The 15,465-nt window shown below is 38.8% G+C and overlaps 2 protein-coding genes across 2 annotated transcripts in view; one reads left to right on the top strand and one right to left on the bottom strand.

Moving 5' to 3' along the window:
- LOC148442317 (guanine nucleotide-binding protein subunit alpha-14) overlaps window positions 1-2,644 on the top strand; it is a 152,615-nt gene extending 149,971 nt beyond the window's left edge. The window contains exon 7 of the mRNA XM_088464071.1: window positions 321-2,644. Within this exon, the coding sequence (XP_088320197.1) occupies window positions 321-511 (191 nt within the window). The 3' untranslated portion in view covers window positions 512-2,644. The remainder of the gene's footprint in view (window positions 1-320) is intronic.
- Window positions 2,645-8,507: 5,863 nt separating this feature from the next.
- VPS13A (vacuolar protein sorting 13 homolog A) overlaps window positions 8,508-15,465 on the bottom strand; it is a 314,889-nt gene continuing 307,931 nt past the window's right edge. Inside the window, 1 exon segment of the mRNA XM_088464073.1 lies at window positions 8,508-12,841. Coding sequence (XP_088320199.1) covers window positions 12,791-12,841 — 51 coding nt within the window. The 3' untranslated portion in view covers window positions 8,508-12,790.

Here is a 15,465-nt window from a genome sequence, read left to right as displayed (position 1 = left end):
CTAGCTTCCTGTTGCCTTTGTCTTGAAGCCCTGCAAGATTCAATGCATCTGCTATGTCACAGGTTCTCAAACTCTGTCCTCATGACCCCAAACAATGCATGTTTTCCAGGTTTCCTCACAGAATCACAAGTGAAATAATGAGCTCCACCTGAGGATTTTATAAAATGTGTCAGTGAGTAATGACTACACCTGTGCACCTGCTGGGTGACCTGGAAAACGTGACCTGTGTGGGGTCCTGAGGACCGAGTTTGAGAACCACTGTGCTATGTCATGGTTCCTTTGTGCATGAAAACCTGTGATATGTTTTGTGCTTTTGACAGGGCTTAAACAGGATCCCAAAGCAGCTCGGGAATTCATTCTAAAGCTTTACCAAGACCAGAACCCAGACAAAGAGAAGGTCATCTATTCTCACTTCACCTGTGCTACAGACACTGAGAACATTCGCTTTGTCTTCGCTGCTGTTAAAGACACTATCTTACAGCTAAACCTAAGGGAATTCAATCTAGTGTAAGAGAACTGGACAATGCAGTTTGTGGATTCCTCCGTTATTCTGTACCAATGACTGTCTCCTGAATCATAACCAGCCCCACACCCTTTCCCCTAAGAGTACAGAGATAAGATGGTATATTTTCCTACAATGTACTATGTTCTGATTAAGACAATCTCTGGTGAAATTGTAATCAGGAAGAGAAATTATTGTTTCCCCCCCAAATGTTTACTTTTTTTTTAATGTGGTATAGAAACTACTAAATGCTGTTTTTATTTTTCCATATGCATTTGAAGTATCTCCTTTAAATATACTTTTGTGATGAACATTGGATAACATAGACTTTAATATGAAATATGCATAATTTCAATTTCCTGTTTTTTTTATTACTATTAATACTTTTGTTGTGGTCTAGTTTTAACCAGAGTTGCCTTTGCTATTTTAAAGCAACACAACATTTTTAATGGAGAACCATGTGATTTTTTTTTTTAATAGTCTGGGGTGCTTGACACTAATTCTAGAATGTATGTTGTCTTTTTAGAAGAGTATAAAAATAGGCTCTTCATTTAAATGTAATTTTAATCCATTATTTAATATAGTCATATACATGAATGATAGATTATTTCATCGTGAAGTAAATGAATCAAGGGCCTGTTGTTTTTTTTTCCTTTTGCAATGTTATACCAAAGAGAGAGAAAAAAATTGACATTGTAATGATATTTGTAAATATGTAACTCTATAAATATGTATATATATGTATAAGCATATATACATATATTTTATGTGTTTCTCTGCAAGTAGGGCTGTTTAAATATGAATAAATAACATTTTAAATCCTAAAACACTAAATGATTTTACCATGCTGCGTATGTTCGGTATTACATTTCCTTTTACACTAATGCTTATCCTTCGTAGCGATGTCAATAACATGCTTTTTAAGTTTATATTTAAAAAAGCAGTGGACCACCACTTTCCAGAAGCATAAAACATGTTGGCATATACATTGGTTATTTTTATATTACTAATGAGTGCTATTGGTTCACTTTTTGCTGGCGCACAAGAAAACTTTTTTTCCCCTAATAAAAATAATAATAATAAGTATATATTGATGACCTAGCTAGATTTTTATACACTTGTTCAGATTTTCTATGTAAAAATTAGATTTGCTCATTTTAACCTTTGTAATTTATTTTTTAATTGCACTATCCATTGTACTCAATTATGCATCAGATTTTGATATAATCACCTTTTTAAATTTCACAGCATTTTTCACACAACCTTTTTTGAAATAATAGCATTACAAATTCTCTAAAATGAAATCAAATGAGCATCATATGTCTTTCTTTTTTTTTTTTAAACTGAATAGTTGATAAAATGAGGTTATTAAATTTTCCCCTCCCGACTTTAAACATTATCTATTTTAACTGTACTGGTATTAATATTATGTTAGACATTGATAAACATAATAAGATCCTTTTAAAACAGTGCTGCCCATTCGTTAATAAGGCTATTGGCTGCACAGCAAATGCTTTTTTATTCCCCTGACGTTATGAACCTAGGTAACTGTTCACCAAAAAAAATGTCATCTGAATAGAATATAGATGTGCAGGCCCATATTACACAGAAATATAACCACAGCAAGAGTCCTGGGGCTCAGGACTAAGCAGAAGCAGCAAAGGTAGACCACATGGATGAACAATTCTGTTGTGATTGCTGTGTATACTTTGCCTCCCCTCCCCCTGTTACAACAGACCAGCAACTTGAACTGATGGCCTTTCTGTTATTTTAAAAAAATCTTCACCCCAAATTAATGTTTCTGTTCTGAGACCCCTTCGATTGAACTAGTTGAGGGGAGGTACTTACATTCTGGGAAAAGGGCATTTGGTCCCTGAAGTTGTACTATGCTCAGGACCTTCAATGAGCATATTCGAAAATGTGATTTGGCAACGTATGTACATAACTTTACAGACCATGTTTTTTGGCTTAAGAAGGCAATCCTACAGTACATACACAAAATTCCACTGTATTATTGTTATGTATTCTTGCGTTTACAATTTCAGTAAATCCAAGTAGCCTTTTTATGCAGAATCTGATGTGTAACCCTAAACCTGTTTCTCTGGTATGTAATTGTCAGTCAAAATATTCTATATTATTAAAAAGATCACTATGTTTAATGCAAATTGGCAAACATCTGTTTTTATTTGCCAAATCACTATAAAAATATTTAAATTATTTTCATAGATTCTTGCAACTGATTTTCATATGTGTGTGTGAAATGAAATTGTAGTAGGATGTAAACTAGCAGGACTGCTTTGTATGCTGTTATGGCTAAAACGTAATAACACTTTCCCATAGAAGCCTTTACTGTACTTAAAAGGTCAAAGTAGGTGATTGAGGGGACCTTGGATTTTAAGTACCTGTAGTAAGTGCCTTTCAAAATTATTTAACTTAGTTGATGGTGAGGGCATAAGTCCCTATGACTTGGGAGATATTTCATTCAGAGTACTAAAACTGGGCAGCTTGAGTTCGTTATATTCCTTAATAAGAGTGTGCCAACATGAGAGATGAAGCTAGGTTACAGTAGGTCAACAGATAGCGATATTATTTTAGTTAGTACAGGGTAATGAAATATGTTACTGAATTTTTCTTAAAGCCAGAAACTATAATTTTATTTATTTTACATTTTTATGGAGGGTGATTTCAGTAGATTAACTTTCTGTTCATGGCTATTCTTAATCTGTGGCACATGTACTCTGGGGCACCTCAGACCGGTTCAAGGAGTATTTCCATTATATTAAACGCTTATGATGAACATATTAGTAGACAAAGTAAAGTATGAAACAAACGTGGGATGTTGTGTGTGTTAATATTTAAAGATCCTGACGTACATTTACATTCAGGAAGTGCTACATCTATATAATGAGTGAGAAAGTGTGTGTTTGTGTCTGTCTTTCTTGCTGTACTGGCCAGAGTTTGGTACCTAGCTCCACCAAATTTGGCATGGTGGTGTAGTTTGACCAGGATTAGGTTTTTGTCTATGTTTGAAGTTCATCAGGGTCATGGAGGTCTACATGGTGCCCAACAAGTAGGCACTGGAGTCTCTGATTTGGTTTTGGTTTAAGCAAGTCTGCTCAGGGGGGCAGGCAGAGCTCCAACGGAAGAGCAGTGAGTCAGAGGATCAGCTGTCATACTGCACCTACACTGACAGTTACTAATTTCCTCCAAGCACATATAAATGGATACCTAGTTCATTTTCAGTGCTAAAACCATGTTATCAAACAGTCTTACCTTTTTTAGGTTCAATGGAATGGGGTTATAGGGGGCAAATATAAAAAATGAAGGATGCAGATGTACGTCAAGGTCCATTCTTCAACCCGGGCAACGCCAGGTATCCCAGCTCCTGTAGTGGAAAATATATCTCACCAAATCCATCATACCCCATTTTTCTAAACCTTGTCTTCAGACACCCCAAACAGTCTATGTAGCCAGCTGCAAGAGGGAGGACTGATAATCAGTCCCCAATGAGGTGCAATGCACTGTGCTCTGCATGTGGGGGAGGGGTAATAGCCCTAGGGAGTCCTGTTGGCACTGGGTTAAATATTTACATTGTGGCACTGAGAGGTGGTATCACCCAACGACAATGGGGGTGGTGGTTATGCCACTGGGAATATTGCACTGCGAGTAATTTTATTTTTTTATTGTCCTATGGATGCTCTTATATATATATTTTTTTTTTTCATTCACATATTTAGATACACTAACAATTTTTAAACTTAATTGAATGAAAAAAGTAATTGAGGGCCAACAAATATGTGCCAGTTAAGGGATGATTATATAGTAAAATTTTCCTTTTTTCTTCCATCTGTTGATTTGGTAAATTGGACTTTGAGAGTTCCTAAAGGCAGTGTAAGTAACATTTCTGTTAATGTATTCCTAGAATATAATTTCAGAATATTCACTTTGGGCACAGTTCCTGGAATATGTATAGCATTATCCTATATTTACATTCAAGTGTTTTTTTTGTTTTTTTATAGAAGCAATTTCAAAAAGCCTCCCCGCTTTCACAATGCACCCCACTAATCTTCTCTACTTGTGCAGATGCTTCTACCCTATTTGAAAACGCATACCCAATTGTATTACTTCCGACTAGCTATATATTGTATACCAGTGAATTTCACTGCTTGTGTGGACTCGATATGTGCCCAATGGTAATTTACTGAATAATTACGAGACATAGTAACACACGTTGTTTTAAGATAAGTTCTGTCAACCGGTGTGTGGTCATCTTCCCTATATAATAGCAGGTCTCAGTGATGCCACAAGTGTTTGCTTGGCCTGTGAGCTGAATCACCTTTGTATGTGGCCAACTGGACTTAACAGATTTGTCTTGTGTGTGACTGGCGACAATCCCTGACCGCTCTGGGGACATTGGAAGGTGGTGAGCATACCTGTCAAATCTAAACAAAGATGTCCAAAGGCGAGTCAAGGAGGACAGAAACCAGAAGGGCATAATAAATTCTGTTTTCTCAAATCTGGGCAAAAGACTGAAAAATCCATAGTTTAGGTCAATTAATCACTATTGTTAGAATACGTATGTTTTCTAATGTGTATAATGCATGTCAACGGCAATCCCATTCACATGTATAATTTTTGTAAATGTCTGTCTATATAATTTTATCTATCTGTTGACACTTATGTGATATATAGTAGGGCCACATTAAGAACACTCAGCTGATGCAGAGCTGAACGTACACAAGTTTGCTTAGTGTTTTGCAGGAATAGGCATGTGTGTATGTGTGTATATATATATATATATATATATGTATGTATATGTGTGTGTGTGTGTGTGTGTATATATACATATATATATATATCTCATAGGGGCTCTTCACTCACAATAATAACTAACAATAATAATAAACAGTGGGGTTTTGGTTCTTGAATTGATCAATGCATTTAAGCTTGCAGCCCCCGTCACGGGACCCCATTTTACTGCAAGTCCCTACTCTATTGCTCAGAATTATAACATGGACATAGCCATTACATTAGTGTTAAACTTAGGGTATGCTATGTCCATGTTATAATTCTGAGCAATAGAGCAGGGACTTGCAGTAAAGTGGGGTCCCGTGACGGGGGCTGCAAGCTTAAATGCATTGATCAATTCATGAACCAAAACCCCACTGTTTATTATTATTGTTAGTTATTATGGTAAGTGCAGAGCCCCTGTGATTTCTATTTAAACAATGTGGTCACATACCATGTTGCACCCCAAATCTAGGAATGGTGAGTGCCGTGGATTAGTGCTTTTTGTGTGTGTGTATATACAGTTTGGTCCATAAATATTGGGACATTGACAGAATTTTCATATTTTGTCCTCTATTCACCACCACAATGGCTTTGAAATGAAACAAACAAGATGTGATTTAACTGCAGACTTTCAGATTTAATTTGAGGGTAATTACATCCAAATCAGGTGAACGGTGTAGGAATTACAACGGTTTCTATATGTGCCTCACACTTTTTAAGGGGCCAAAAGTAATGGGGCAAACTAAACAATCCTAAATCTAACTTTCACTTTTTAATAATTTGTTGCAAATCCTTTGCAGGCAATTACAGCCTGAAGTCTGTAATGCATAGACATCACCAGATGCTTGGTTTCATCCCTGGTGATGCTCTGCCAGGCCTCTACTGCAAATGTCTTCAGTTCCTGCTTGTTCTTGGGGCATTTTCCCTTCAGTTTTGTCTTCATCAAGTGAAATGCATGCTCAATCGAATTCAGGTCAGGGGATTGACTTGGCCATTGCATAACATTCCACTTTTTAGCCTTAAAAAACTCTTTGGTTGCTTTTGCAGTATGCTTCTGGTCATTGTCCATCTGCACTGTGAAGCGCTGTCCAATGAGTTCTGAAGCATTTGACTGAATATGAGCATATAATATTGCCCGAAACACTTCAGAATTCATTCTGCTGCTTTTGTCAGCAGTCACATCATCAATAAATACAAGGGAACCAGTTCCATTGGCAGCCATACATGCCCACGCCATGACACTACCACCACCATGCTTCACTGATGAGGTGGTATGTTTTGGATCATGAGCAGTTCCTTTCCTTCTCTTCTCTTCCCATCACTCTGGTACAAGTTGATCTTTGTCTCATCTGTCAATAGGATGTTGTTCCAGAACTGTAATGGCTTTTTTAGATGTTGTTTGGCAAACTCTAATCTGGTCTTCCTGTTTTTGTGGCTCACCAATGGTTTGCATCTTGTGGTGAACCCTCTATATTCACTCTTGTGAAGTCTTCTCTTGATTGTTGACTTTGACACATATACATCTACCTCCTGGAGAGTGTTCTTGATTTGGCCAACTGTTGTGAAGGGGTTTTTCTTCACCAGGGAAATAATTCTTTTGTCATCCACCACAGTTGTTTTCCGTGGTCTTCCGGGTCTTTTGGTGTTGCTGAGTTCTCCGGTGTGTTCTTTCTTTTTATGAATGTTCCAAACAGTTGATTTGGCCACACCTAATGTTTTTGCTACCTCTCTGATGGGTTTGTTTTGATTTTTCAGCCTAATGATGGCTTGCTTCACTGATGGTGACAGCTCTTTGGATCTCATATTGAGAGTTGACAGCAACTGATTCCAAATGCAAATGTCACACCTAGAACCAACTCCAGACCTTTTACCTGCTTATTTGATAATGAAATAACAAGGAAATAGCGCACACCTGTCAATTAAATAGCTTTTCAGTTGATAGTCCCATTACTTTTGGCCCCTTAAAAAGTGGGAGGCACATATTGAAACTGTTGTAATTCCTACACCGTTCACCCGATTTGGATGTAATTACCCTCAAATTAAATCTGAAAGTCTGCTGTTAAAGCACATCGTGTTTGTTTCATTTCAAAACCATTGTGGTGGTGAATAGAGGCCAAAATCTGAAAATTCTGTCAATGTCCCAATATTTATGGACCTGACGGTATATATATATGTGTGTATTTTTTTAATGTGTATATATGTGTGTGTGTGTATATATATATATATATCACATACACACACACACACACACACACATATATATATATATATATATATATATATATATATGTGTGTGTGTGTATGTGATATATATATATAAATTATACACATCTCTATCTAGAACTACAGAGTGAAATGCATTCTGACTGCATGTACAATGATGAGGGGGATGGGAGAAAGCTTAGTGAGGTTGTGTACAGGTAAACATGGCCCATGCAAACCTGTACATAAATATAGGCCTCCTACCATGCATGTATATAGTTTCTTACCTAGTTATAGGGTAGGTACAAATACACACTGGTGATGAGATGCATTTGGTGGTGAGGCAGACGTGTGTGCATTTGAAGATTTATACAGCTCAGCAGATTTGCGGAAATATGCAACCTACTATTTTCCAAGACATGTCTTTGGAGAAATGTATGACCATTTTTGCTTCCAACTCTGTATCAGCCCTTATGCATACAGAGGTTTAGTGGGCACTTTATTAGGTACACCATTCTAGGACAGGGTAGGGCCCACCCGTTCTGCACAGAACATCTAAAAATTCTTTATTGCATACAGGTGCGCCACACAACGCGGGAGCTCAGTGTGACTAGCGCCGAGCGTCTTATCAACTTCAAATGCATCTCATTCACATAACGATGTGAATAGATGGCACAAGCAGTTTCCTATCTGCGAACAGGTGGAACCTGACGTCACGTTCAACAGGTAGTCTGTGTCGGCAAGGACCCAGCATGCACGCGCATTGCTGTCCTTGCCGGCTATCCATTAGACTACTTTCTGAACAATCCGACCAAAACCTCTTCAAATAGTCGTCTAATGGATAGGCCCCATAAAAGGGGTAGAAATGTCCCAGACTTATACCAATTTTATTTGTGTTTCATTTGTATATTCTATATAGTTTGTCAGACCGTGACATATCTCTGCAAGACTGGTTTCTTAACCATGTGTATACTGAAGATTAGCACAAGAATAGAAATAAATAAAGGTAATGAATGTTTTCATAAATTTATTTAATACTTAAGGTTTTTTTTTTTACTGTCGCTTTGTATTCTCAGTATATTGCCCCAAATTAGCAAAACTACAGTAATCGCTGTTATACAGGGACAAACTATCAAGTTCCCCACATAACATGCGTACATGAAATGACTGTAGAAACCTCACAGTGCATTGTATGAGGGGTGTGCAATAAGTTTCCGGATGTGCAGTGCATAGGTAGAGTAGGCACAATCTGACTGTCTAGTAAGAGATTACAGTTCACAACCAAAGTTCTTGTGAAACTTAAGGGTACAGAACCGAATATAAGCAGCACTGCAAGCCGAAAAAGTCAGCTTGTTCATTTCCTTCACGAGTTCCTTATGGAGCTCAATGATTGCTCTCCAGTGGACTTTATTGAGCTCAATAATCTTCTACGACTACAATTGTGGTCTGCAACAGCAGGAGAGTTTTGACCAACTGCGAGCTGCTTTTGGGGAGGAAGCACCATCCCACTGTGTTTAAGTGGTTTGCAGAATTTCAGTGTGAGAGACGGAACCTGGAAGACGAAGAGCTCTGCGGCCACCTGTGTCCGCCATCACCGAGGACAATGTTGCTGCAGTGCGGGCCTTAGTTTAGTTGGATGCCAGGGTGACTGTGGCCCAGTTAATGATAGTCATCTCATCGGGATCCATACACTCAATACTGCACGAAAATCATGGCCCATCAGCTGACCCGAGAGCAGAAGGAGGCTTGGGTGACTTGGTGCCGCAACATGCTGGTCAGGTTTGATGACTGTCACTCAAAGATCATAAGTGGCGATGAATCCTGGATCAACAGTTTCAACCCCGAACAACAGTTGGCCTAGTGGACCCCAGGTGAAGGTGCGAACACCACAGAAGTTCTGATGTGAGCGCAGCATGGCCATGTAAATGGTGTGTTTTTGTGCCCAAGATTGGTCACATAACTACCATACTACTCGTGCAGCAATGCACCTTCACTGGGGACTGGTATGCCAACCAAAGCCTGCCACAAGTGTGGGAACCCATTTCCAGGAACCATTCAAGCACTTGTGCTCATGGCGCCCTTCTCCATCATGACAATGCACCTGCCCACAACTCCAGGACAGTGGTGGATTTTTTTGGTCCGTGAACAAATCCAGGAACTTGGACATTCGCCGTACAGCACAAGATGCTTGGGATTCATTTTGAGTCAGCGGAAACCTTCACCTAGCATGTAGAAGACATACCTACTTCGGACTGGTCCAGCTACTTCACCAAGTGGTTTGAGCGCATGCAACTTTGCATAGACTCCTCTGGCAAATACTTAGAAAATTGAATGTTCACTTTGTAAATCTAATACGGTTTGTGTATCCGAAAACTTATTGCACACCCCTCGTATTTCCATGGTATGTACAGTATACATTCATTTGTCAGTATTAAAAATCAAACTGTTTTTAATGTCATGTATAATTTATTAACAAGAAACTGATTTTTGTATATAGTGTTCATTTCTGGTATTAAAGGGTAGATATAAAACTGCTAGCACAGTGAAGGGGGGAGGTTACAACATTCAAATATTAGCAATTTAGACATGAAACCTGGAGAACACATGCCTGCCTCAGCTATTCTTATTAACCATTCATATGTGGAATTGAACAGAACAACAAGCAATGAAACTTGCCTATAGGAACAGTTCAGAATAATCATGTTCCGCTTGTATTCTATTCTCCTGCAGTTGTCCAAATATTACATGTTTTAAGCATATGCAACAGCAGGCTACTAATGGGCATTTGTCACCTACACACAGTGAAGGCACACATTGTTACATTTTGCAAGGTGCAATAATAGTAAGAACAGAATCTCAAACAGTGGTGTTAGAAAGTTTGTGAAATCGCTGTAAATTTTATGCAACAATTCTGAAATGGGGTCAGATCTTCAAATAAGTCATAAACAAGAAAACCCAATAAATCAAATAATAGAAAATCATTTAATGATCAGAAATCATCTCAGATTACAATAAATTTTTAAAAAATGAACTTCTAGGATTATCAGTTCTGTTACATAGTTCGGAGTGTCTGTCAATGGGATGACAAACAGGTGTGGGTTTGGATGGACCTGCCCCATTAAAAACATAAACCAGCGTTTATCACACAAGTTTGCGAACACATGCCATGTCTCAAGATTAACAAGGATGTCTGAAAGAGTGAACGATACCTAAAGAATTGTGCCTTCACTATGAGGCAGATGGGGTAGAAATTGAGAAAATAACCATTTTGTTACTCTCCAAATGCAAGGCATATAATATTCCTCGAGATCACAAAGACCCCCACGGTATCATCAAAGGTTCTCCTGGCATCTCTTGTCTAATGTTGATGTTCGTGAGTCCATCACAGGCAATCGCTTAATAAGTATAATGAGCATGGGAGCCTCTACTGTCCCATTGTTTGCTAAAGACCACCTGAAATAACCTGGAGACTACTGGAAGAATGTTCTGTGGACATTGGAGTCTATAAAATAACTTTGTAGCTTAAATTAGAAATGTTATGGGTGGAGTAAACCAAGCACTCTCAACCCAACCATGATACATGATGGTGGCAGAATCATGAGTGGGGGCTGTTTTGCAACTACAGTACCAGGAGGTCTTTCCATCATTGATGGAACTATGAGTTCTGGATTGGTCTAACAAATTCTGCAAGCAACTGTCAGAGTATCTGCCAATTTCCATGAGTTGAAGCTGTTCTCTAAGACTAATGGGTCAAAATTCCTCCAAGCTGATATGTAATTAACAATGACTTCAATCAAATGGTTATAGTAATCAGAGTACACATACATTTTCTGACATTTAATGTTGGATCACTTTAATCAGTAAATTAATGAAATAAAAAATATTTTTTTATTTATTGGGTTTTCTTTATTTTGATTACTTAGATCGGAGGGGCCTAAACTCGGTCCTCAAGGAACCCTACAGTTCAGGTATTAGAGATATCCATGTGTGAACCCAGATGGTTAAATCAAATTGACTGAGGTACTAATTAAGTCACCTGTGCTCAAGCATGGATAGCCTTAAAACCTGGACTGTTAGGGTGCCTTGAGTACAATTCTGGAACCTCTGACTTAGATGAAGATATGAATACAGTAAAGTTCATATTTATGCAGAAGTTCTGAATATTCTAAAGGGGTTACCTACTTTCTAGCACCACTGTACATCAGTGACTTAATTACAGTCTAGTCAATTTAGAAGGCTGCATTCTCTTGAATCTTGCTTCAGACAATGACATGACTTCACATTATAGGTGACCGGTACATAAAGCAGATGACATGGATTTTGTAAGCACCATAAAAATGTGTCAAAAGACTAACTAGTAACTCCTGTGTAGTGCAGGATTAAACCTTAAATCCTTCCCTTAGATATCTAGTGCAAAAAGCCTTTTTTTTTTACTTTAAGCATCAAAAATAAGTACATAATAAAAGAGTTCCTTGTTACTAAGCTGATAATTCATGCATTAAAGAAAAAAAAATATTTCAAATGTTAATTTGATGGTGGTACTCAATAAATACAGTTTACTTTGATGTGGTGACCTGATTTGTAGGATCCCCTCCAAAGCTTCAACAACTGCTCTCTTCTTACATACTACCGCTTGCCTGATCTAAGCACTATGAAACGGGCAGCCAGTGTGGTCAATTCCCCTCATGCATGATCTTCCAAGTCACGTGAGTCAGCCTGTATGCAGTAAGTATGCTTGTATAGGGAAGTGTAGTTCAGCAGTGTCCTATAAAGAAAACGTAGCCAAATGCCACACCAAAGGCAAGTCACGCTGTGCAGCTTATCTACATGAATTTCACCCAAGTCTAAGTTTTATATGGAGTTGCAGTCAAATTATTCTAGCAGTACAATATAATGACATCTTTTTTCCATACCCATCCTACATGTAAAAGATGGTTTAATACATTGTTACATTATACTTCTATATTAAAGTTGCATATTTCTCCAGTATTGGATACAAATAAATATTGAATACAATATTAAATATACAAATTGAGTTGGGGATCGTTTAGTAGGAATAATTGCACAGTCAAAAGTCAAATCATATATGTGCAATATGTGTACATATAACAAAAAATAATTTGGTAACGTTACATGAAGAGTTCATTTGGTAAGAATAATAATATATATAAGTTAATCTCTTAATGAAAAAGTGTTGAACCAAATGAAAGGAAGTGATAACTTGTGATTTATGAAATGTAGAAATAGTAATGACAAAGTCCAGTGTGGGGAACAGAGGGTGACTGGATACATCTCTTATGACTTTGGTTGGAGATCTCGGACTTCTTCCAATTTAGACAAAATCCACTGTGAAAATAAATGACAATCGTTTAGCAGAAATATTGCAGGAGAAATAATTGCACAGCTTACAGTTAGTATTTGGCCCAAATTTTAGACCTTATATGACAAGTCAGGTAGATGAAAATACAAAATATTTCATGATTTAAATGAATGACACTCCATAGCTAATGGCAAACACTTATCATTCTAATGTTGATGTCTTTCTGAACAGAAATTTACATAGGAGGAAGTAAATGCAAATATTAAAAGGGGTTTTTCATGGAAAAACAGTTACAATTTAAAATGCATTTATTAGTTATAGCAGTAAAGATCTTTCCTTTATAATAGCCATGGAAGTGTGTGTGAGCGGGAGGACTAATGCCCTTGATTGCTACATTGTATTTGTCGCCCAGCTCACAACTACTAATGTGGAGTCGCACAGCCCCAGACTTCAGCTGTTATTAGGAGACACTAACCGCCGGGACTCATGAAAGAAAATGGTTACTCAGAGCAGACCCCAGGAAGAATCCAATAAGATATATCCGCTTTACATTAAAGAATTGTTGCAAGGAAAATCGGTCTCTTACATGCATTGCTCAATAATAGGCTAACAATTAAATTCAGCAAAGAATATAGGGTGGCCTTATGTGTACTAATCAGTGTTTGACAATGGTTATGTTCAGTTGTGTCCCTAGGGGGTGCACCCCGCACCCAGGTGTCACCAAAAAGCTGCACCCACACCCCATCCACTGACAGACATGTCCGCACTCCCCAGCACCAAGGCTGCAATCATGGGCTTGGAGTCAGGACAGACTGACTCACTGAAATCAAGCCCACACTGATTGGAACTGCACACCGTTACCGGGAGTTCGTTCCTATTCATGTAAGCTCTGGCCGCCAGCCGCGGTGATGTCATCACGCACCCCTGCTCTGCTTGTCATTTAATAAGGGAGAAGTGGGAGGAGACTGAGCACTGCCAAGAGGGAGGACCTGACCTGCATTAAAGCATGGACCCAGTGCTCTCCTTAAGGGGCCTATCCGCTAGGCGACCTGAAAGACTGAATGTCTAGCGTTCAGACCTTTAGGTCGCTGAGGTGCGGTGCCCGCACTGAACCGCGTTCACTGAACGTCATTGAGTGCAGGAGCCCGACCTCCTGTCTCTGAACATGCCGAACCTGACGAGTGTCGTTAGGTTGACGGGCATGTTCAGTAGATAGTCAGGGTTGGCAAGGTCGTGCACACGCATCGCTGGTCCTGGTTTTGGTCGCATTGTTCGCAAAGTCGGGTAATGGATAGGCCCCGTTAGGCTCAGTCTTCTGTAAATTTCACTGGGTGGCTCAGCTGTCAGCCGTTTCATCTACCTGCCAGTGTGTATTGAAAGTTAGTAATAGTATTTACAAACACTTGTACTATATATATATATATATATATATATAAATAAAATGTATGTATATATATTATACTAATACTGTCGTTTAATGGAATATACAGTATATTATTTTTCCTGAAGTAAAAGTGGATTGTATTGAAATTACCATTTGATTGTAACAAACAAATAATGAATTTCAATATTAATCCAGTATTATTTCTGAGGTACCACACCGGGGTGACACCAACCCCTAGTGACGCCTTCTAGATATGTTATCACTCCATCAAGTGGGTGCTGTGAATACATGAGCACCAATCTGTCATCTATGGCTGGGTACACACCTTAACGACCGGCAATCGTGCCGATGTTTAGGGCAATTTGCTTTCACCCTGGAAATCGCAGGATTGCTGGTGCACTTAAAAGATTTAATGAACGACGGAACAACCACTGTTCCGTCCTTCATTAATATGTACAGCCATACATGTGATATCGTGTGGTTGCAGCACAGCAAATTGGGCATACACACTGCACGATATGCCAATTTGTTGTTCTGATTTCGCTAAATCGGGTTGATATCGTTCAGGTGTGTATCCACCCTAAGTTGTACCCTTTTATTTTTACTAGAAAGCAAAGGACCATTATTCATCTGTGTGTGACCCACTTTTAAAAACAATGAATCATCAATGTAACTCTGTGCTGCACGTCAGATGGGACCATTCAATGAACGAGGTGGTGCACATTGTGTGGTATGTACGCACAACCGGAAGACCAGAAGATATATAGGTCCAATCTTTCCTTTGAAGAGGTCGCCTGAACTGCCAGTGATCTACACAATGATTGCATAGTGTGTACAGGAGAAAAGATTATTTATACAGTCAGAGCTGGATTAAGGAAGGGGGCACAGGGTGTAAGTGCCCCTCCTCTCTCAGAAGGCCCCCATGTCTTTGATCGCAGCTGTGGTGCTGTAGTAGAGCACTGCGATCTGAAAAAATTGAGGAGAGGAATGGCGGAGGTGGAGTCCATGTATGGGGTGGGGCTACACAGCATTGTGTGAAGTCAGGTCTAGCAGCATGGATGGGAGAGAGGAAGGGAGGAGAAGCAGCTGCAGCCAGTGTACCAGAGTGTAAGGTAAATGGGAAGGAGGACACCATACTTTCTGTATGTATATGCAGTATGTGACTGCATGTGTGTGAGACTATGTGTATGTGACTGCAGGGACGTGCAGTCAGGGTAGGTAGAGCCTCTCCTGTCATACACCTGACATTTGATATAAAAATGATTA

Source organism: Taudactylus pleione, unplaced genomic scaffold (genome assembly GCF_031769625.1).
Source record: "Taudactylus pleione unplaced genomic scaffold, aTauple2 ptg001573l, whole genome shotgun sequence".
Lineage (NCBI taxonomy): Eukaryota > Metazoa > Chordata > Amphibia > Anura > Myobatrachidae > Taudactylus > Taudactylus pleione.
Note: the sequence above shows the minus strand (reverse complement) of the source record. Positions and strands in the feature narration are given on the sequence as shown.